The sequence below is a fragment of the Astyanax mexicanus genome, chromosome 12, assembly GCF_023375975.1.
Source record: "Astyanax mexicanus isolate ESR-SI-001 chromosome 12, AstMex3_surface, whole genome shotgun sequence".
NCBI lineage: Eukaryota > Metazoa > Chordata > Actinopteri > Characiformes > Acestrorhamphidae > Astyanax > Astyanax mexicanus.
The window spans coordinates 41833596-41859014 of record NC_064419.1 but is presented as its reverse complement, the minus strand read 5'-3'; the positions used below and the strand labels follow the sequence as shown (position 1 = coordinate 41859014).

At 35.4% G+C, this 25419-nt stretch overlaps 1 protein-coding gene across 1 annotated transcript; it reads left to right on the top strand.

Annotated features, from left to right (window-relative positions):
* Positions 1–9066: 9066 nt before the first annotated feature.
* gnat2 (guanine nucleotide binding protein (G protein), alpha transducing activity polypeptide 2) lies at positions 9067–24254 on the top strand. The gene is made up of 9 exons (XM_049486136.1): positions 9067–9410; positions 14640–14682; positions 16361–16502; positions 18115–18272; positions 19502–19630; positions 20340–20469; positions 20812–20965; positions 22042–22250; positions 23323–24254. Exons 1-8 carry the CDS (start codon positions 9293–9295, stop codon positions 22230–22232), a joined length of 1065 nt encoding a protein of 354 aa, XP_049342093.1. The 5' UTR covers positions 9067–9292; the 3' UTR covers positions 22233–22250; positions 23323–24254.
* Positions 24255–25419: the final 1165 nt, after the last annotated feature.

Below are 25419 nucleotides of genomic sequence, written 5' to 3'. Positions count from 1 at the left end.
AGAGAGAGAGAGAGAGTGTCAGTCCGCAGGGGATTTCAATGCAGTAAGGGGGTGGAAGGGGGTGTTCCACGACCAGAGAGTAGTAGAGGGGTACAGGCTCCTCCCCCACCTCCCGTTACCCACTCAAAGGCTGGCACACGCTGCAGGCATGCTGTCACTCCCCTGTTTCCTGGCAACCACCGAATCAGGTTATACAAACCTCTCTGAATTATAATGCTTCCACTGATGCTGCTGCTACTGTTGTTGATGGTGGTAGTAGTAGTCTTATTAGTACTGTGATACTGTGAACGAGGTGGTGGTGGTTGCACAACCCCAGTGACAGCACTGCAGTGATGATGAAGATGATGGTGATGATCTGCGAGGGACGACGTGTCTCTGTGGGAGCATAAGAGAGAAAGAGAGAGAGAGAGAGAGACATGGCATAGATGTGGGATGCTGCCACACAGTTGCCCGCACACATTACTCAGGCCTACAAGGCAGGTCTGCTCTGTGGCGTCTCCAGGATGGACGGCAGCTCTGATCCAAAATGATCTGCAACTACTAGTCTGCCAGACTGGAGAGTTTAGTACACACGCAGACATCCCACTCAGATTACATAACTCACACACAAACACACACACATGCTGGCAGAGGTGTAAGAAAAATATAATGATATATATATAGAATTATCGCAATATTATGTTTTGCGATACTGTATTCATTTGATTCTCAAGAACACAATATTGATTTTTCATTCTCAATTCCTTCTCATTTTTATCTCATTTAATTTCCTCTGTTTTACTGAGGCTGGTTACTTTAAAAAAAACTTTGTATAGTTTTTGTATTTATGTATTCATAGCATTTTTTTATTTTTACTTATATCCTATAAGGTATAGTTAATATTTCAAATTAAAGTTAGAATCTTCTATAGTCTTATATTTTCCTAGTATCTATCTGTCTATCTATCCATCCATCCATCCATCCATCCATCCATCCATCCATCCATCCATATGCTGTCAGTCTGCCTTATCTGGACTCTGAACTACTCAACAAAGACTCCACTTCCCAGCATGCACTCTCAAAGGACTTCCCTGACTCTGCTGATCACATGATGCTATGGTGTTCCCGCTCCCCCAGTTACTGATTGTTTCCACCTGGCCTGTCCACTATAAATACCCCTCAGTTTGTTCTGTTCATTTCTGCGCATTTATAGCCTTTGTTACTGATTTGTTTTTGTTTCCGACTACTATTATTGATTTTCATTGCCTAAGTAATTTTTATTTTTTTACTACTCTTTCGTATTTGCCCCTTCTCTGCTGGATTTACCATGTATGACACTGTTTTGCCTGACTTTGCTCTGGTATGTTGTTTATATTTGCTGACATAATGTTATTAACCCTGTCAGTCACTTACTACTCTTGTTAGCCTAGCCCCTTTGTAAATAATTTGTGTTTTGTACCTGCGAATGTCTGTTGTGTGTCTGGCCTGCATGACACATTTAATGTTTATTTTCTTATTATTTCTTAATTAATTTTTACAGCTTTTTAAAGAAATATAGAAAAAAGCATTTACATAATATTGCACCATTTTATTGCATTTTATGGCTTACAACTAGTAAAAACCCCAAAATCAGTCTCAGAAAATTAGAATATTACATACGATTATATATATAAGTTTTCCCAGAAAATCTTACAGCATTTTATGCTTCCCTCTGCTGACAACTTTTGTGGAGATGTGGATTTCATTTTCCAGCAGGACTTGGCACACTGCCCACACTGCCAAAAGTACCAATTGGTCTTATATAATATTCAAATTTTCTGAGACCTTGATTTTGGGATTTGGTTGGCCGAAAAATAGATCACTCTATCTGTAGTACATTTATATTATATATACGTTTCACATTTTGAACTGAATTACTGAAATAAAGTAACTTTTTAACGATAATAAAATTTTCTGAGATGCACTAGTATATTGGTCGATTATTGACATGCCTAGAAAAAGACACTGAGAGAGCGGCCGGTATGCTGGTTGCGGGGATCAGAGATATGCAGATGCCAGCACATACGGAATCTCTCTGGTTGTGTTCAGTATGAGGGCTGAACAAAGGCATTATTCTCGCTGGCGTCTGATTGGACAGTGAATAACAGTGACAGGCTGAATAAAAAACGCTCAGGCTGAGAGCATCAGAATTAGCATTCAGAACCAGAACTCACAGAGAGACTGCTGCTCATCAGGCAACGTGAAGATAAGCAGACACTTACAGTTTCTCACTTACAGTTTCTCTAGAGACGGAATAAATTGTTCTCTTTCTTTTGCTTTATGTCAAGATCTGAGTGAACTATAGAATTTTTTTTTCCAGAAACCCTGTATTACAGAGCATTCTCACAAACAAGGGAACAGTGTACCGTGTTTTCATACTGCACTATCAATAAACATCTATTTTCGGATCTATATAGGATTATAAAGTATATTATGAGACACTGGTAAGGAACAGACGTGGTGCTGTGTTTTCCTTCTAATTCAGCAGTACTCTGTAAAGCTAAGCTAAGTAAACAAAACTCTTATTTTTATTAAAAAATAATAATAATTTTATTAAAAAAATAATAATAACTCTTATAATTCTTAAAAAAAAAAAACATTTTCTTTTGAAGTCAAACGAGTGCTTCTCTCCTGAAAACTGTTTATTTTGGTGAGTAAATCGCTTCTGTTTATTTACAATATGCTTAGATTTCCAGATTTCCAGCAGCATTAGCATTAGCAGCTAACTGTTAGCACTAGCAGCAGTCAGTTAGCGGCGAATGCCACCCAACAGCGCTACTCTGAGGAACCCTGAGTGTTTGGGTAAGCCAGGGTGATATTTAGCAGGCTAGCGGTTTGTCCCAAGTAGCTTTTTTTAACAAAGTAAACACGCAGACTACAGTCTGATATCCTCACCTCTGAATGGCAAAAGAACTAGTGTTGCGGTTAGCGGCTAATGCTGCTTCAGCAGTGCTAGCTGGGGTTAGCAGCAGGCTACAGGCCGATAATACTCACCACTAAACGGCGAAAGAGCTAGTGCTTAGCGCTGGTTGCGGCTAATGCTAATGTTGCTGCACCCAGCCTTAGTGCTGGAAAAACTTCACTGAAAACTTACCTTTATAATGCTGTGCTTCAGCAGAGTGGCTTTACTGCTCTTTATAACTTAACCAGTAGAATTTACATATAAGGTATATAAGGCATTACAAGGCACACTGAAGATTTTTGGGAAAATTAAAGGATTTTAAGTGCATAAAGCGAAATATTAACATTATGTTATATCTTCTTTTTAAAGTTGTATACAGTTTTTTTATTTTTGGTATACATGTAATAAATCAAATAAATTAAATTAAATTGGTTTAAAATGAAAAATAAAAGTGAACATATGGTAGACAAATGTAATAGTTGTATTAAAGTAAATTATACTATAAATTAAACAGATTATTAGACATCTTAAGATCAAGCTTCGCCTAATGAGCAGCAAATTTGTGTTCATATGCACTATAAGCAAACAGTGCTGCTGATGATGTGGCTCCCTCTAGTGGAAAATAATACAAGGGAAAGAAGGTAGAGAGAGGTAGATGGATAAAGGTAGAGAGGGAAAGAGAGAGAGAGAAAGAGAGAGATAGAGAGAGATCCTTAAAACCTCTTCAAAATCTCCATAATCAATGGCTTTAATAAACCTGCTCATAACCCATTTAAAGTTATGGAGTTAATTAGAGCAGCTTCTGCAGGTTATAACAGGTTCTACACTATTTCCCCTGCCTAAGATTCACAAACCTGTAACTATTTCAGTTATTCTCGAGGTACGAAAATGGTTCCATATTAAAATTCACACATGAAATCTCAATCATTAAAATGTGCACAGTGTTCATCTATTATAAATCAGTGGAATTCAGAATCTGCTGCATTCATTTATAGAGCTACTTTTTAAATAGCTGCTTATAGACACATTCAGTGGTGGAAAGAGGATATAAAGTGGTTGTGGTTCCAAAAATATTCACAGTTCATTTTTCAAAAAGTGTGATTATTCACAGATTGGTTAATTGGTTTCCTTAATAAATTAAATCATCGTTTTTATATTTATTCAGGTTTTATTTGTCATATATTAAATATCTGAAAAAGATAATCTAAAAAATATAAGTATGACAAAAATGCAAAAATAAAAGAAACCTACTTTTTCACACCACTTTATAAAAAAGCAAAGCCAATCCTAGAAAGGCCTGGATCTCTGCTATTCCCCGGTAAAATAATTCAGTGCTCTGGAGCTGAGAATGCCTGTGATCAGCCCTGTAACAGACAATGAGCGAAAAAATGCCCCTTTCCCTCCCTCAGTGCTCCACCTTTAAACTGCAGCCCCCGCAGTTAGAATGACATTTTCCTCCAAATATTACAACTTTAATCTCATAATAATACGACCTTAATCTTGTAACATTGCGACTTTAATCTTGTAATAGTATGACTTTAATCTTGTAATATAACAACTTAAACTCGTAATATTACGACTTTAAACTTGTAATATAACAACTTTAAACTCGTAATATTACGACTTTAAACTTGTAATATAACAACTTTAATCTCGTAATATTACAAATTTAAATTTGTAATATTATGACTTTAATCGTGTAATATTACAACTTTAAGATTGTAATATTAGGACTTTAATCTCGTATTATTACAACTTTAAACTTGTAATATTACAACTTTAATCTCATGATATTACAACTTTAATCTTGTAATATTGTGACTTTATTCTTGAAGTGAACTGTTTGTATTTTTTGTAAGAGTGGCTCTAAAATGCTGTGTTCAGCAGCCTCAGTTTCTCTCAGTCTCTCTGGTTCTCTAAGCTACAGTTCTTCTCTGTACTCCAGCCTAAAGCGACGCAGGTAGCAAAGAGCCATCTGCCTTCATAATTAGCCTCTTTGGCTCTTCCTTCCTCTATGTGGGACTCGGCGGATAATCTCAACAGCTCAGCAGCTGCGGTGTGGTGCAGGGGGCGGGGCTGGGCCATAGAGACCTTAACGAGATTGGCTGTGAGGGAGAGAAGGAGAGCATGGTTCGTTTGCTATATTCTTCTCTGAAGCATTTAGGGATTTGAGTCTCCTGCAACCTGTCACAAGCAATAAGACGATCTGCTTACAGAAAGTGACGTGGCTTTAAATCTCGCTCTCGGAGCGAACCTCCACCCGCGGGAGGAGGGGAGGTGACTCTCAGCTCCAGAGGGAAGGCTATCTTAACAGCTAGGCCTGTCCTAATTGATGTATATAATGGGAAAGTCTGTAACCTGAGTTAATTTACTCTTCTGCTCTCTGCATGTGGGCAATGTCTGCTCTTCTTACTTTCAGCATTAGAGGACAATCACTTCACAGACTCTCCAATCAAAGTTTCTCCTCTCTGCACACTATAGCTTTAACATACAGACAATGGAACAATAAAGGAAACATACATTAGATTTTTTAAAACAATTTTCTGCCAGTTAACAAATCAGTTTATTAAAGGAGTAAAATTTACTTTTGTTGTAGTAAAACATGATAAAAAGTACTTACCTTTGATGAATAGCACACCTTCGTTCTCCCACAGCGTTCTGAGATCCAGAAAGTTTAACAGTTTGTCCAAAAACCCTTCAGCAGACTGGGTGATACGGGGAATAATTAGTTTGCTTGATTTTGTTCAGGAAAATATTTGTTTTAAAATGAAGTTTAGGAAAGTGCTAATTTTAGGATTTTATTCATTCAATTTTTAAAGTTGTAGATTTACTTAAACTTTTAAAAATTATTTCTATTTTAATAACAATTGGCATTTGTAGTAACGTTTACTATCAAACATAAAACCTTTTTATGAAATGCTTGATTTGAAATCTTCAAGGTTTAGGTGTGTAATATCAGGCAGAAAATTGACAACAATATTGGCCTGTGAAGAGGTTGACTTCATTTTATTTATTAAAATACATATTTAAGGCCTGCAACACATCTTTTACAACAGGTCAGGAATGCACACAGGCCAGTCCAGTATTTGTACCCTCTTTGAAATGTGTGCAGTTTGTGGTTTTGCCTTTTCTTGTTGAAAAATGCATGGACGAAGTTGGGGTGGTAAAGCATTTACCCTTGTGTGATGTTGTTATTTCATCTCACAGTTAAGGCACTGATGATGAAGTGATGAAGTGTTTCAGATGGTATTTTGTCCCATTCTTTCTGCAAAAATGCTTTAATATGTGCAACTTCTGAAGACATGCTTTTGTAACACGTGGAGCATTTGTGGTTTTGCCTTGTCTTGTTGAAAAATGCATAGATATTCCTGGAAAATTATGTATATGTTACCTTATTACTGGCCTTAAAATTGTCCTACACTCTAAGAAATATAAGTACAGATTTGTACTTAAAAGAGTACAAAGCTTGTCGCTGGGGCTGTACCTTATATTGAGGCACAAAAAAGTACCTTTCAGTGAAAGTCCTTTTTTGTACCCATGGTTTTTGTGGCAGTAAAGATCATAAAGATTATAAACGTTATCATCAACTAAATATGGCTCAAAAACTTGATGATACAAAATTGTCTGGCTTTCAAATAAAAAATGTGCTATTTAAATATATATTGTTCATTAGTACAGTGATGCAGAATACTGAATGTACCCTTTGGCTGGTTAAATGGTACAAATTTGTACTTATTGCTGTTAGAAATGACTTTGTACTTCAGAGGGAACAAATCTGACCCTGTAAAGACCAATATTGTACCTTTGAGGGTACAATTATAAAGAGTGTACCTTCGAGTACAAAAAAGTACTCATATCGTACCTCTGTTTTTTAGAGTGTATGAAGGTGCAACAGGCCTAAAATGAAAAATAGGATTCCTATGAACAATTAAAATGAAGTTGACATAAAACATGATATTGAAAGTCAAAGTAAATGTACGATGCACACTAAGAACAGTAAGTACAGATTTGTACTTAAAAGGGTACAAAGCTTGTTGCTGGGGCTGTACCTTATTTTGAAGTACTAAAAAGTACCTTTCAGTGAAAGTCCTTTTTTGTACCCATGGTTTTTGTGCCAGTAAAGATTATAAAGATTATAAACATTATCATCAACTAAATATGGCTCAAAAACTTGATGATCCAAAATTGTCTGGCTTTTAAATAAAAAAATGTGCAATTTAAATATATATTGTTTATTAGTGCAGTGATACAGAATACTGAATGTAGCCTTTGGCTGCAGGTTAAATGGTACAAATTTGTACTTATTGCTGTTAGAAACTACTTTGTACTTCAGAGGGAACAAATCTGACCCTGTGAAGACCAATATTGTACCATTGAGGGTACAATTATAAAGAGTGTACCTTTGAGTACAAAAAAGTACTCATATCGTACCTCTGTTTTAATTATTATTTTTTATTTTTTTTATTTGCATTTTCTCTACCATCAAAACATTTTCTGATTTGGAGCTAAACTCCACAACTAGCCAGCTCAACCTCTAATCAATGCAACACTGTTAGTGAGCAGCAATTCAAAGCACTATACCTATATCTAACTATACCTGCAGTGCCTGAGAACAAAACCCACTAACCTGCAGGCCTTTATCCCTTTAACTTCAGTACACGGTTACATAACACAAGCACCTAATTCCTTGCAGGGTGTGTATATATATTTAAAGGGAAGGAGGGGTGGATGCAGATATCAGATCTAGTGTTTACCCCCCTCACACTCCAAATACCTTTCATCCCTTCACCTTGACCCCTTTTCTGAATCTGAGCTAAATGCCAAACAGCAGGGGGATTCTATTCAAGACAATCACTTTTGTTTCTTTTAACTTGTAGGTTGGTCTGGTGTGTGATCTGGGGAAGTATGGTAGTAGGCTTTGTAATTACTGCTGCTTTTGGCATAGTGACTTTTGATAACATTATTAAGGAGAACTCTGGTGTAAAATGGACTTTTGTTGTAGTAAAACATGATAAAAAGTACTTACCTTTGATGAATAGCACACCTTCGTTCTTCCACAGCGTTCCGAGATCCAGGCATAATTTACCCTGATAAATCACTTTTTCCACCATTATCCAGACTCAAAGTATAGCTCCACACCTCCTTACTAGAATCTGGGGAGCCCTGGCATTTAAAACGATGCATTAATAACTTAAAAAGTGCACAAGATGCTTATTAAAAAACACTGTTTTACAATCCATAACGCTAGCTTTCAGCTCAGAGCGCAGCCATATATACATAGACTCTGCGTAGCCTGCCTTCTATAGTAGCAGTTGGCGCCAGGAGGCAGGGTATTTGGAGTCTATGTATATATATGTCTATGTCATTATCAGTTCAGTGATGGCGGCGCTCGGAGCTGAAGCTAGCGTTATAGGATGGGAACAGTGGTTTTTATAAGCTTTTTGTGCGCTTTTTAAGTTATTAATGCCTTGTTTTAAATGTCAGGGCCAGGGTCCTGATTCTAGCAAGGAGGTGTGGAGCTACTTTGAGCTGGATAACGGTGGAAAAAGCCATTTATCGTTTATGTGTCACCCAGTCTGAAGGGTGTTTGTGAGAACGGAGATGTGCTATTCATCAAAGGTAAGTACTCTTTTTTATCATGTTTTACTACAGCAAAAGTCCATTTTACATCAGAGTTCTCCTTTAAGTTGAGGAACTGACATATTGGTTCACCAAATATCTGTTAATTTAGACCAAAGCTTTCCTATTCCTAGCTTTATACCGACAGAAAACTTTCCTTCACTTATTTCCCACAACAAAAAAAGAACATGGTGGTAATGGACTTGCACGACCTTAAAAGGCCAGGAGGCATCTATCTGACATTGAAAGTGAAGGTCTGTAATAATTGGATTTAGAGATCTAAGCATATATGTTCATTGTTCAACGAAAAAACATTTCCACCGTTATCTTTCTTCGGCCTATTAAAACAAACCTCACCCATCTACCGTGTCGCATGTGCACGGTCTCCAACAGTTTCACTGATACAAGGCGCGCTGGTTTTCCTTATTTTAAAACCTTCACACATGCCCTCGTTAGCCAAGCTAATTGGATTGGCTGGTTCACACAGGAAGATTGGTAAAACCCTCCTCAATCCTGAAGTAAGGCATTAGGCTTGACAGGGAGGAATTAGAGGATAGACCTGCAGTTGGCTTTTGGCGTTTCAGCACTCTCCACTCAAACCCAAAGCAGGTTTACGGACACTTCGCCCCAACCGTTCCGTTGACCAGGTGACCAGGAGCCCCCTGTCCGCATATTCGTTTCGCCGAGCGCAGGGGAGGCCGGCAAAATACCTGACCCCCAGGAGTGTGACAGGGAAGGGGAAGAGGAAGAAACATGGGTAGCGGAGCAAGTGCTGAGGATAAGGAACTGGCCAAGAGGTCCAAAGAGCTGGAAAAGCAGCTCCAAGAGGATGCAGATAAGGAAGCGAAGACCGTCAAGCTCCTGCTGCTGGGTGAGTACTCCACTACTCTTGGCTCTGGCATTTGATGTATTTCAGGGCTGTGATTAGCCATTCTCATGTGAATTCTGAGCTGAGAGAGATCAGACAGGCTGACAGACCTTTCAAAAGCTTTATACACACCATCTAAAACTGGATAAAAATCTGGATCTTTTAGGATGGTGTTAGGAGGAAGTTAGTTGCTTCTGAAACTGCAGAAAAATCTATTGATTCAGACCAGAGTTTGATTGTTTGGACAAAAAATAAAGTAGTGAGACCAATAAAAAGTGTACTAACATAAGATTAAATGGCGTAGTGTCTTTCAGATACAATAAACACCCATTAAACTAATGGATATTGGACTAAACAAACAAATTAACTCAATAATGCTATCACAATTCCCAAAATCCATTATCATAGTGCTGGATAATGAATATATTTTTCTCTGGAGAATCACCAGGAACAGGCACGTTTTAGACAGTGGCCCTGCCTTTAATCATCCTCTTGGATCTCGAAGACCAGCCAAAGAAGCACCAGTGGCACCAGACTGAGGCTTAAACAATGCGTAAGCAGTGCGATCTGCTCTCGATAAGGATTTAGTGCAACCAGATGTCATCTAATTTTCACATATTTTTATTCACATTCGGCATTTTGAGAGAGGATCTCATCAGAATCCCATAGACGACTCACATCACTCACAGCATCGATGTTTAAAATGAATCTGTTCCTCACAGATTGTGACACATGGTGCTGGGTGTTAAATATACTGATTTAATGAAACAAAAAAAAACAAAACAAAAACACTTTAATTAAAAGCAGGTTAAACAAGTGGAGTGAGGTGTGAGAAGTAATGCCCACCTGTACAATATTTCATAACTGTATCTCTCAGAAGATTAAAAGCTTGCAGGATTTTAGGGGATTTAAAGGGCATAAAACTTGTGTAACCATAGATAGAAGAGATGCAGAGCAGCTCATAAGAGACAGAGCTGAACTGAACAAGTCACTTAGGCTAATTATACTTGGAGCGAAATGCAAAACGTTTTTAAGTTGATTTGAATTTAGATGGTTTTGAGTTCATTTAAACAAGTTTGAAGAAAGAAATTTGTCACAACAGACGTAAATACGTTGAAATGTATACAGAGATATACAAAAATGTACAGATATACACAAAACAGGAATGCCATATGAGGTAAAAAAAAATATATTGTGTACTAATATTGATGTGGTCCAATAAAATACAAACACATGTATATCCAAATCGACGAGTTTAAATAGTTTATAATGCCTTATAAACTGAATTTTAGAGCATTTATATTGGTCTATTTATGCAAAATTATTTATTTACACAGAGTAAAGAGCAGCTACAGGTTCAAACTGTGGAGAAAAGTGTAAAAATGATTTGACAAAAAATAGAGATACAAGTTTTTTTTACTGGACAGCAGCAAGATATAGATATGTAGAACACAAACACAATATACCCTTTACTTTTACCTTTTAGCCCTTTTATTTAATTTATTTTATTCATTTCATCCTTTTACTCTTTTTATTACTGCTTTTATTCATTATTTATTACTGTTTATTTCATCATTTAATTTTTTTATAATTTTCTTACTTATTATTATTATTTATTTTAGTCCCATCATTTATTTTTTTTTATAATTGTAGTCATTTTTAGTCCTTTATTTCTTTAATTGTGTTTATATTTGATTATTCTACGCATTAATCGCTTTATCTGCATAACCTTTAACTTTATTTTATTTTTTCTTAATTAGATCTTACATTGTTTGCTTGTTTTTATAATTTAAACTTAATTTTCAATCCCTTTAATTTTGTGTATGCTCGGCTGCATAGATAGATAGATAGATAGATAGATAGATAGATAGATAGATAGATAGATAGATAGATAGATAGATAGATAGATAGATAGATAGATAGATAGATAGATAGATAGATAGATAGATAGATAGATAGATAGATAGATAGATTAGATAGATAGATAGATAGATAGATAGATAGATAGATAGATAGATAGATAGATAGATAGATAGATAGATAGATAGATAGATAGATACTTTATTTATCCCAAAGGAAATTTAGGCAGTTACCTGATTATAGAGGGTTACCCTCAATGTATTTACCGAGTGGAAATAATGGTTGACTGATTGATTGATTGATTGATATACTCACAGAGATACACATATACATGAATACTGTTTAAATAAAACTGCTGACAATTATTGACTATTCCTGTAAGAAATACAGTAAGTAAATAAGTAAGTATATCTATAGTTTACTCAAAGCCCATCCCCCTATTCTTATTAAATTTGTTTGAATTAATAATGATCTATTTACTCCATTTGCTTTATAAGTTATACGTGATGGTTTCAGCCATACTTTTTACTACAGCTTTGCTCTGACTGAACTGAAGTTCATCCACGTCTTCCCAAATACACTCCTCCACACTGATGCCTGCTTAAAAGATCGCAACCTGAAGGGCCATGGCACTCTGTCAGTGAGAACAGAATCCGATTACTCTGATGATTTAAGCCAAGATCCGCTTAAGCTTCCGTTTAGCCGCTCTCGCAGGAGCCCGGCATAAAACAGGAGACCAGTGGCAGTTATTATTATTATTAATATTATTATTATTATAGTTATTCCCATCGCTCAAAATTACAACCCTGTCCTACGCCTATATCAACATATCGTCAGAATATAACGACCGGGTATTTCTGCGAACAGGAAAACAGAACAGAGTGTTTAGACTCTGGACTGCTTAAAGACCGACGTGAATAAAAGCTGCGTAGTTTCTGGAAGCTCAGCGCTGAGGACGACTTTAATGCCAGATAAAAAATAAACAATGCTTACTGTAAGAGTGTTGTAACAGAAGAAAGGAAGGAAGGCAGGAAGTATACTGGGCATAAGGCCATGGGGACAGGATGGATTTATCTGGTCTTTCCTTATACGCCCTTTCATAACCCCTATAATCCCTGTTTTGAGATCCATTTCACTGTGAACTGTGGCTGTGCTGCTGTTTTTATAGCCTGGGTTGTAACTTTGGTTGTTGAAGCCTTGCCATAAAAAAACAGGACAAAATCTATTGCACCTTTAGTTTAAGAGTTTGGAAGAGGAAAAGGAAGCAAAACTATATATTTTTTCCAGATTATACAAAAAAAACCCATATATAAAGCTGATATACAACATATACAAGAAAAATGTCCTTATATTTATCTGTGAATTCTTTTATTCATTAGCTGGATTCCAACTAGACATTTTCACTATGAGACCTATAGACTTAGACTTATAAATAATATACAGATACAGATAAAAATTAATCAGAAATAAACAGTACAGCTATACAGGCCAACAGTTGATCCATTTCAATTAATAACCAACAAAATATTTGTTAAATATTTAAGTTTTAGTTCTGAGAGAAAATCTGTTCTTTTATTTACTATTGTAATATTTTTTTATTATATTTGTAGTATCATTTTAATGGAAAAAGGTCTCCAAATTTTTAAAAAAGCAAAAGAAAGAACAATAATAATAAGAATTTCTCCCAAAAGGAGAATTTTTCCATATATGGTCATTCACTCTAGTTTTGTACTGTGATACTTTAGGCCATGCTTTTACTTTCCCTATTAAGAACTCATACTGAGCAACAGTAACAGGTCTCAGAGTGTGAAAGTCAAGTAGTGTGAAGCCATGCCACAGCTAATCTGGACAGCCAACTAAGCCGATGAGCAATCAATGCTCCAGCAGCGATGACGCAGGTCCACTTAGCATAGCGCCGAGGCCACCGTCCACCGAAGGAGCCGTATCACAGTGACAGTGGCCCAGGAGAGGCTGTGATCCCGCCCCTGACCTGGCCCGACTCGGGCACAGAGAAGAATCAGAGAGTCAGTGATCTCCTGAGAGGCTTTCAGAACCACAAATCCAATTAGGTCATTTAATAAGCAGGTTAGAGAGTCTTCCTCCTGACCTAAACATCACCGACAATCCATAGGTGCTTCCTTTCAGGGCTTAACAGACCATTAATGATGACCTAAATATGGTCAGCATTGTGTTCTGAAAATCCATGAGGACAGAAATCAATTCTTCTGAGATTCCATTGTTAAAGAAGAAATCTGGTGTAAAAATTGACTTTTGTTGTAGTAAAACATGATGAAAAGTACTTACCTTTGATGAGTAGCACACACTGAAAAAACTTTCTGCTTTTTTTAAGTAAATTTAATTTCAGATAAATTTAAGTAACTTCAACTCGGTTTCAAGACCTAAATGTTACATAGAGTAAATAAGTGAACTGAACTTCAGTCAATCCTTTCTTTTAGTAACATTTACTTCATTTCTGCATGCAATATTACCTAGTTACAATGACTTAATTTATACAATATTACTCAAATAATTTATCATACATAATATATTTAATATAATATATTAATATAATTAATATATATTTCTGAATTTTAAAAATACTGTCTCAACACATGGAGGACATGTAATATATTCTTTTTAGTATACTAATGTATAACATGCCATCCATGTGTTGAGACAGTAAGACTGGGTCTGTTTACAAAATAAATCTTTGAGATTATGTAAATATGTAAATGTGTGTTTTAATATTGTATGCAGAAATTAAGTAAAGGTTACTAAAAAACTACTTGACTTGACTCAACGAAAAGAAAGGATTGATTCAGCAAAAATAAATTAAGTAAAGGTTACTAAAAGAAAGGATTGACTGAAGTTCAGTTCACTTATTTGCTCTATGTAACATTTAGGTCTTGAAACCGAGTTGAAGTTACTTAAATTTATCTGAAATTAAATTTACTTGATGAATGAATGATAAATGACTGGGTGACTCGGGGCATAATTTGCTTTTTCCACAGTTATCCAGCTCAAAGTATCTCCACACCTCCTTGCTAGAATCCAGAGATCCCCGACATTTAAAATGAGGCATTAATAACTTAAAAAGTGCACAAAAAGCTTATTAAAAACACTGTTTACATCCCATAATGCTAGCTTTAGCTGAACTGAAAATAACATAGACATGTATATACATAGACCATGCATCGGGTAGCAGCCAGGAGGCAGGCTATGTGTAGTCCATTTTTTGGACTATTTCACACCAGAGTTCTCCCTTAATAAGGCTCTCAAATATCCAGGTAGTACCTGTACTTATATAAGCTTTTAAGAGGTCAAAAGGTCATGAGTCACATGTCTAACTCTTGTTTTGTTTTCTGTGTGCAGGTGCTGGTGAGTCAGGGAAAAGTACCATTGTAAAGCAGATGAAGTGAGTACTACTCATATTACCATATACTATAGTTATATACTACTATAGCCATATATGTACAAAAGTATTTGGACACCTGCTTAACCCTAAAACACTACTGTTAAAATTAGTAAACCCATCACTAACGTTGGGTATACACTGTATGACAAGCAACAAACAACATCCTATAAAATAAAAAAGGTACAATGGATGACCCTATAAAAATATAAGAAAAATGATTGCAAAATCATGTCCTAAAAATAATGTTTGGGTCCACCCATTCCTGGGACATGTGAGCGCCTGATTTAAACACACAAACACAAACTTACATGAGGTAAATCACACCCATTTATAAAATATCTTACTCTCTATCACTAATGTCGGATGAAAATCACCTGAACGGATGAAAAATGTTATGCTCATTTGTCAGTGACAGCAATGGTGTTCCCGAGTCATATTGACCTGCTGCATGTTTAATTATTAAAAAAAAAATACTAACAAGCAGTGTGAAAATTTCACTACAAACTACATTACTAATTATTCTATCAATATTTAGTGCAATGGTGTTCCTTACCTCTAACATGTAATGGTTTAATTATAATAATTTTCTTGTTTTTCATTAAAAAAAAAAAAAAAAAAATATATATATATATATATTTTTATAATATATTATAGAATAATAGAATAAAATAGAATAGAATATCTTTATTTGTCATTATACCAAGTATAACGAAATTAGGGTGCAATCCTCTCGGGTGTCACAAACAATACAATTAGAAAAACTATGCTTTAACTAAAATAAATGACAAAGAATCTAAAAATAGAATTTACAAAAATGTGGAAAATAGCATATAAAAGATTTACATAAAGAGGATAACAGCAAAAACACACAAGATGCAAAATAGTGACAGATTGCCCACTGCCCTATTCAACACTGAAATATTGCACTTATAAAAAATATTGCTTGTTGAATAGGGCAGTTATATTTTGATTATACTAGTTAAGGCATTTGTAGAAGTTTTATACTGAAAAAAAAAAAAAAACTATTTTTTTCCATATTGTCAATTTTTTAAACGGGTCAGTTTGACCTGTGACATAAAAGGAGGGTTTATATTTTTATACTTGCATTAGGGATGGTGCCAAGAGGGTCAGTCTGACTTTTTAGTTCAATTTTTTAACCATTTGATGTTAAAATGTAAAAATAGAACATTTCCTATTGTACATTCAATATAGTAAAAAAAAAAATGATTTTCTGAATTCTATATTTTTGCTCGTTTTTCCATCTTTTAATCTTTTAATCTGTAGTCCAATCTACTGTTGTTACAAGATGAAAATAAAATAAAAAAGAGAAAGTTTATAATGTTTTATACCCAATTTTCTATATCAAATTTAGCTTCAAACGACCAGAAAATTGAATTGATAAGATTAAAAATGGTACACTGTTCATGTATCATGTTTGCTTCATTAGGAAATACACAAGCAGTGTGTGTTTGCATTTGAAAATCAGTATAATGAGCAATGGGTACAAATTAAAGTAGCTGAATACTGCATTAATTAAAATGGGTGCACAAGTAGTATCTGTATACTGTAATGTTTATCTGCCTCCACCAGACGGCAGTAAATAAATCAATAAAAATACGTGATTAAGTATAAAAAAAGCTATTCTTGGGAACTCATGCTGTGATTGGCTCTTGTACAGAATTCTGCATCAAGGTGGATACACGCCAGAAGAACAACTGGCATTTAGAGCCATCATCTTCGGCAACATTCTGCAGTCAGCCCTGGCCCTCATCAGAGGAATGGAGATGCTGGGCATCAACTACGCTGCACCATCAGCGCAGGTTTGCAACTAAACTTACATACAAACATATACATTTACATACATAACATTCAGTCTAAAACACAATACTTATAACTACATACCGTCTCAAATACTACAACATTTTATTTATTATAAGACCAGTACAGGCCACTGATATAATGATAATACAGTAGCACAGCATCAGCAGTATGATATTAAATAACTTATTAAACTCAGCATGATCCTAAATATGTCCAGTAAAGACCAGAAATGGCCAAAACAGTTTTTTAATGAGCTGTTTCATTTACTATAGTAAAAATGACATTTTTTCCAATTTATATGTTTTTAAAACACAAAATTGGAAAAACAGATTTCTTTTTAAGTATACAACACGGAAAAATGAAATAATTCTTATTTTTTTATTTACTAGTAAAAATGACTCGTCATAATTTTTCTTAAAAGTTCTTAAAAAACACAAAATGGGAAAAAATGATTTTTTTACTATACAAAATGGAAAAAAATAAATAAATAATGAGGTTTCACACTCAATGATCTATTCTCTAGCCTTTACATTTTTGCTCCTCACAATCTTATTTGGATTATACCAGATGCAAAAATAAAAAAGTCAGATTTTTCTGTGTTTTTACAAAACACAACATTGGAAAAACTGATTTCTTTTTCACTTTTCAAAATGGAAAAAATGAAATAATGAGGTCTCACACTCAATTACCTATTTTTAAAATGTGTAGACCATTGTAAACCACTGATATAATCATAATACAGTAGCACAACATCAGCTGTATGGTATTGAATAACTGGTTCAACTGAGCATAAACATTAACATAAATATGTCCAGTAAATCGGGTAAGGGCCAAAACCCAGCTTTTGCAATAACTGGACACTTACAGTCAGTGTAGTTTTTTTTTTAAAAGCTGTTAAACCTCGTTATATTTTTTCATTTACTATAGTAAAAATGACAATTCTTCCATTTTTCTAGCCTTTCAACTTCTGCCCCTCACTATCTGATTTGGATTATATCAGATGCAAAAATCGAAATGTCAGATAAAAAAAAATACTTGGAAAAACCAAAAATGGAAAAACTGCTTTATTTTTCACTATACAAAATGAAAAAAAAAATGAAATAATGAAGTTTTACACTCAATTATCTATTTTTGAATTTTGAAGAGCATTGTAAACCTGACTGATTAAACCGAGCATGGACCTAAATATCTCTAGTTATTTATTTTTTCATTTAATATAGAAAAAAATGACAATTTTTCCAATTTTCCAGCCTTTTCCATTTCTGCTCCTGACAAACTAATTTGGATTATACCAGATTAAAGTCAGAATTTTGTTTTAAGTTTAACAAAATGATTTATTTTAATTAGGTTTCACACTCAATTATCTATTTTTAAATTTTGAAGACCATTATAAACCACTGATATAATGATAATACAGTAGCAATAGGCCTATCACTGTAACTAGTTTTACTGGATGGTATAATGCCTCAAAAATTTCTCTGCACCTACTATCAGTGTAATTCATAATCCATAACCCATGTAATTCTTATGAGTTATTGAATAGTGAATAGTCTTTAAGGCAGCAGTTTTACCTGTTATTAAACAGGTTTCCTCTTCTCTCTTGTTACGCAGGAAGACGGTCAGAAGCTGCAGAACCTGGCGGACTCTACGGAGGACGGTACTCTACCCACTGAGCTGGCGGATGTGATTAAGAGGCTATGGAAGGACTCAGGAGTGCAGGCTGCCTTCGAGAGAGCTGCTGAGTTTCAGCTCAACGACTCAGCCGGCTAGTACGTCCTGTCTGATACTGAACAATAATCCACTCTAGATAAAACTACATGTGTTCAGTAAAGACCAGTAAATGCAAAAAACAATTTTTTTTTTACCATCTTTTAATCTGACGCTATAGTCTAATCTACTAATCTACTTTTGTTACAAGATGAAAAAAAAATATGAAAGAGCAAAACCCACAATTTGCACTGCTGGACATCTACAGTCGGTGTAACAGTTAAATCTTCTGATTATTTGAGGCCCAATCATTATTTAATTATTTTTTTATTTATTCCCCTTACAATCTGAATTTCAAGAATAAAATAAAAAATAATCTTCAGTTTTCTGATATTAAAATTTTTGCATTCTGTAAAAAAGTAGGTTAAATTATATCAGAATTTTGTTACAACATAAACAAATGGAAATATGTGAAGATCCAGTAAAGATATTTTTTCTCACTTTCCATGAATTTCAGATTTTTCACAATCTGAATTAAATATATATATATTTAAAAATAATATTCAATTTTCAGATTTTTTTTTTTTTTGCATTCTGTAAAAGAAAATTCTGGAATTCTGGAAATATCAGAAGATCCAGTAAAGATATTTTTCTCACTTTCCATGAATTTCAGATTTTTCACAATCTGAATTCTAAGAAAAATATTTAAAAATAATTCAATTTTCTGATATTTATTTTTTTGCATTGTGTAAAAAAGTCGGTTCAATTATATCGGAATTTTGTTACAGGACAAACAAATGGAAATATCAGAAAATCCTGAAAATATATTTTTCTCACTTTCCATTAAATTCGGATTTTTCACAATCTGAATTTTAGAGGATTTTTTTTTTTACTCAGAAATAGGAACAACAAAATGCCAAACCTAAAACCTAAAGTTCAGATTGTGAAAGACAGAAACAAACAAAAAAAAAAACTAGAGAACTGAAACAAAAAACTAAACTAAACTAAAGTAAAAATAAAATAAGTAATACTAAAAAGTATTACTATTTACAGTATATAACAAAATAAAGCTTTCTATTTCAGATTTTTTTGTATTAATTGATTTTCTTTTTTATTTAGCCTCAAATGGACAGAAACTTTAGGTGACACATGTTGAACAGTGTTAACTTCATGTTTCTCATTAAGATGCATTTAAAACAAATACAAATCACATATTAATGTGAGCTTCATTCACTGTAGCTGTTTTGAGGTCAGTATTGTGGAACTAATATTAAACATGTGTGTTTAACAGCTACCTGAGTGACATGGACAGAATCTGCAAACCCGACTACCTTCCCTCAGAGCAGGACGTGCTCAGGTCTCGAGTCAAGACCACCGGTATCATCGAGGAGAACTTCTCCTGCAAAGAGCTGCACTTCAGGTGGGCCAGTCCTGAGATCCACCTGTTCAGGGGACGCAGGCGCTTTTATAGGGGCCCAATTCACAATTAAAAAATATTGTAATTTAAAGCATTTATTTGCAGAAAATGAGAATGGCTGAAATAACTAAAAAGATGCAGAGCTTTCAGACCTTAAATAATAATAATGCAAAGAAAACAAGTTCATATTCATAAAGTTTTAAGAGTTCAATATTTGAAATCAATATTTGGTGGAATAACCCTGGTTTTTAATCAGAGTTTTCATGCATCTTGGCATCATGTTCTCCTCCACCAGTCTTACACACTGCTTTTGGATAACTTTATGCTTTTACTCCTGATGCAAGAATTCAAGCAAAAATAAAATCTTGCTCTTGATTATATTCCAGAGGTTTTCAGTTTGGTTAAATCGAAGAAACTCATTATTTTTATATTAAGTGTTGCTGCCGGTACTGCACTGTCTACTGTGGGGGTTAACTCTGGGTGTGATTTCTATGATATATATTTCTTTTACACACATGTGGATCACTGTGGATTGAGGAATGTTAAGTTAAATGCCTGCACACTTATCATTATTATCATTATCTGGCACCCACTATGGGGCTTGCTATCAAAAGATAACACCTGACGGGTGTGGGCGTTACCTGAAGTCACCCCTTGAGTATGAGTTAATACTTCATGATTAATTCATACACTGCTACTCTTTCTGTTCCAGGATGTTCGATGTGGGTGGCCAGAGGTCAGAGAGGAAGAAGTGGATCCACTGCTTCGAGGGCGTGACCTGTATTATCTTCTGTGGAGCTCTGAGCGCTTATGACATGGTGCTGGTAGAGGATGATGAAGTGGTGAGTACTTTAGGTAAAGGTCAGGATTGAGACTCAAAAGAAAGGAACAGCTCAGGACATCCTTCAGCAGGTAACCTCTTTCTGAGAGATGATTAAACAGGGCCTGTGGAGTCCCTCGTCGTCTGACGGGACAGCAGCGGTTATCACAGCAGCGGTTATCTCTGTCGCTGTTTCTGTGTAAAATCAGGATGTTCCCGCACAGAGAGGACACTCACTGCCAGCTAAAGTGTCTCACCAGAGGAGTCAGTGACATGTCGTGACATGTTTTTTGTCTATGAGAGTGAAAGGGAGGATTCTCTGACACTTTTCTCTTCTGCCGTTTCTGTTTTTATCAACTGGCAGAACCGCATGCATGAGAGCCTCCATCTATTCAACAGTATCTGCAACCACCGGTTCTTCGCCACAACCTCCATTGTGCTTTTCCTCAACAAGAAAGATCTCTTTGAGGAGAAGATCAAGAAAGTCCACCTCAGCATCTGCTTCCCAGATTACGATGGCAAGTACAGGCATATGGAGTGAATTTTGTGCCAAAAGTTTTCCAAAAAAAAAAAAAATAAAAATGAATCCACAATCAAATATTTAAATATCAAAAGGAAAAGGTGTATGTTGCAAACTTAAAAGAGAGAAACATATAGCCGATACATATTTTTAAATATACTTGGTTACGTTATTATTTTTTGCAGTAACTTGAAAAATTATTCACTTTGGCACACTCTTCACGGGTGGGCAGGGCTTAGCAGAAGGTGTTTCCACTGAATCTCTATTGGTAGGTCTCAGACAAGGGTTAAGGATACTGTCAGTCCAAAATCAGGCGACCAATGGAGATTCAAGGGGAACACCTTCTGCTAAGCCCCACCCACCAGTGAAAAGTGTGCCAAAACTCATAAGCAAAAAAAAAACAAAAAAACATGAAGCCGAAGCAAAGAAGAGATTCCAAAATAATCAACAATAATGAATAATCTAGTAATCTATAAACCATTTGTAAACACTTTATAAAGGATAGACTTATTTTAAAGCGGTAACATAAAAACTAACTTACAAAGGACAATATCTGTTGTATAAGCTCTATATACAGGATAGCTCAGCTCAGCAGGAGAATTGTGGTGTTAAAGCTAGATTAGGTAAAAAAAATTGGTACATTGACAAAGAAGGGCAAAACAAATTACAGAAAACTAAATTATTAAAATAAAAACAGTACCACTTTAAAATATAAACCATTCATAAACCCTTTATAAAGGATAGTCTTATTTTAAAGTGGTACCATTAAAAAGTAACTTACAAAGGACAATATCTGTTGTATGTTAAATTGAACTTAATTACATTTAACTGAAAGGGAAAAATACATTCAAGAAGACAAAAATACAAAAAATACAAAACTTTTTACGAGGTTAAAAAACATACACAAAAAAACAACAAAAATGACAAAAAGAAAAACTAATTTACAAAGACAAAAATTACAATTAGGAAGTGCTTGCTGAAGTTTGCAGTGTAGTATCAGGAACAGGATCAGGAAGACACTGGTAGAGGTTCAGTCAGTCAAGCCTGGTGAACTGCTCTGCTCTTCCCGTGCAGGTCCAAACACATACGATGATGCCAGCAACTACATCAAGAGCCAGTTCCAGGAGCTGAACATGAAGAAAGGCGTAAAAGAAATCTACGCGCACATGACCTGCGCCACCGACACAAAGAACGTCGAAATTGTGTTCAATGCCGTGACAGACATTATCATCAAAGAAAACCTTAAGGACTGCGGTCTGTTCTAAAAAAGAACACTTTTTAAGGCAAGTTCATGTTTTTAGAAATAAAAACAATTAACTACTAATGACTACCTTACTAAACTACCATCACTATCATTTAAGAATTTAAAACATACAAACTTATATTGTTTATTTATTGATGATCTGATGATCTCCAGTTCGAATCCCAGATTATACTCATACCTGTCAAGTCTCTCGTTTTGGCCTGGAAACTACTACCTCTCCCCCGGCGTCCTCCTGTATTAGTATTTTCCCGTAAATTTCCCATATTATATACAATAATAAAAAAAAAACATTCCTGTGCTAAACTGAAATGTCACTAACCTCGCAAGTGTCAGTTCTCACAAGTTTAGTGTCGATAGCGAGAACAACCCTGGAACAACCCTGGGCGATGGAAAAAATTTCCCTTATTTTTAAATCCAAAACTTGACAGATATGATCATACTGCTGGTCATCAGCAGCCGGAGTCTAAGAGAGCACAACTGATCATGCTCTTTTTGGGTGGCTAGGTGGCACTCTCTCTCTCATCACTCCTAGGGCACTATTTTATTTATCTATAGATGAGCTGTGGCTTGATGTAGGGCATGTATCTTTATTATCGTAACATGGGTATCTTTATTATCGTAACAATGGAAAAAGTATGCCTTGCACTAGTTAAATTTAATTAATGAATTAATCATATTTAATAAATTTAATCAAATAAAATTAATTAATAATAGGTGTGTTTTGGCTCTAATATTACCTTTAAGAGCAGGTGTGCTATGACTTTGGCGGATTGCTATTGTAACAGTGCAGCGCTTCTGCGCTTCTCAGCAGAGGAAACTTACCTTCTTGTTCACGCTGTGAAGGTGCATGAGGTCATTTATAGGAACAGCAATGTTACTGTTTTCCGCTGCCAAGATAGCAATACACCTAAAATGTACCTGAACACATCTCACTTCCAGATCCATGACAATCATGAGCATTACTAGTGATGTGGGGTCCTAATGAGTGGTTGGGGCCCCAAATTGAGGCGGAAATCTAATACATATTATTATAAAAGTTGAATTAATACATGAATTAAAAAGTCTCTCCCATTTCTGCCATGATCTTCTAGAACTTCCTCCCAACCCCTTCATCCTTGACCTGAATGATTGACAAATGCGCCAGTGATTTTGCCAAGGCAGGAACAAGGCAGGAGGACTCACAGATGACATGACAGTGACCTCGACTTCAGGGGCCCCAAAGGTTGGATGCCTCTCCCAGCTAAATGATAGTCACAAACGATCATCCTCATCCCCATTATCACTACTGTAATCATCATCATCATCATCATCATCATCGTTGTACTGGACCTGCAAATCAGCCTCAACCCAAACAAGTCAAGAAAAGAAGAAAAGAATCCATCTGTAAAATTCTGAACTGATTTTAATTCATGAAGTCACTGTGAGGGGCGTCTGAAAGGGAACAGGAAAACCTGCTGGTTTGATGCTGAAGCTGCTGGTTCTGCAAGACCGCGAGTAGATGCTTTTACTACTTACGTTTTAGTGTCTCGATATGTTTTTTCATTCACGTGTTAAGCATAATTAGCATAAAATGCTAATTTAATACCAATTTACCCCAGCCATGTAGCATTGAGACATCTTTCTATGTCAAAACTACTTGGACTAGCTATACAAGATGGTTTGTTTATTTAATGTACAGTGTAGGATTTCCAATTTCCTCTGGAGAAGGCTGAGAAAGTTAAACCTGCGTGTATTGATAACTCAGATTACACATCAACTGCATGATATACAATGTGATATTTTTTTTCCCATAATAAAATGCTTAGGGGAATGTATTTTGTAAATAAGAGTAGCAGAGTTATTCTCTATTTCAGAGATGATTCCATATAAATATATTTGAAGAAACTATATTATATTTATGAAAGTCAGTAAGGACAAATACTCTAGTGGCCCGTTGCTTTGCTTTGAATCTGAGGATTAAATCTGGGGAGATGTTCTGGACTATAAATATAGGAACATGAAATAAAGACTTGCATCAATTCCACTGGCTGTTGGTGTCGTCTTATTATGAGCCCCTCCAATTAATTTCACGCTTTTGGGAGAAACAAATTGTTCTTTTTTATATCAGAAAACTTAAATGTGCTTTATTTAGATCTGTTTGCCTTAAATTTCAATAATATTTATTACTGAAGGTGCTTAAATTAAAATAACTTGCAATAGTAAAGAAAATAACAAAAAGAGAGAAATGGTTGATATTGGTTATTTGTTTAAAAGGGATTAAATATCACAAAAAAAAATCTTGTAATATGGTTTTGTACAAATATAAATGCATATAAAATAGTAGGCATTGTTTGGAGAACGGTGTCATCTGCTGGTGTTGATCCACTGTGTTTTATTATCAAGTCTAAAGTTAGTGCAGTTTTGTTTTCCCACAAAATCTTACAGCACTTCATGCTTCTGCTACTGACAACTTTTATGGAGATGCAGATTTCATTTTCCAGCAGGACAGTCAGTTTCAAGGCTGTCAATCAATTGATTCCTAAGTGTAACCTCACCTTCCTACAATATAACAGAATAACATTTTATTATTATTATTTTTTAATAATTTTATTTCAGATTTTTCCCCATTTTCTCCCAATTTGGATATCCAATTGTCCCACCTCTTTGTGCATCCCCATCACTGGTGGCACCTGTGACCCTAGAAGAAATGCAGACGGGCACACGCCTCCTCCGACACGTGTGAAGTCAGTCCCCCCTTTTTCGAGCTGCTGCTGATAATTCATTGCCTGAGCAGCTAGCGCGCTTGGAGGAAAGCACAGCGTCTAGGTTCCGATACATCCGCTCACAGACGCCTCGTGCCGCCCAGCGCCACCTTTAAACGTGATGGAGAGAGCGCCATCTACCCACCCAGAGGGAGCAAGGCCAATTGTGCTCCCTCTGGGTGCCGGCTGCTTGATGGCAAAGCTGCCAGAATAACATTTTAAAAACTAATTTCTGAGGGAAATTTAAAAAATATGCCAATATTAGTACATAAAAACTATGTGTGAATTTGATACTGGAGAAAAGTTTAGAGCAGCGATTCTCAACTGGTGGGAAAAAAAAGCAGGTCGTGGACACGTTCTGGGAGGGTCGTGGACAGCTTGTAAAAATAAAATACATTGAAAAAGATTACAAATTAAAAATAAATAATGCTCATCTGACAGAGAGAC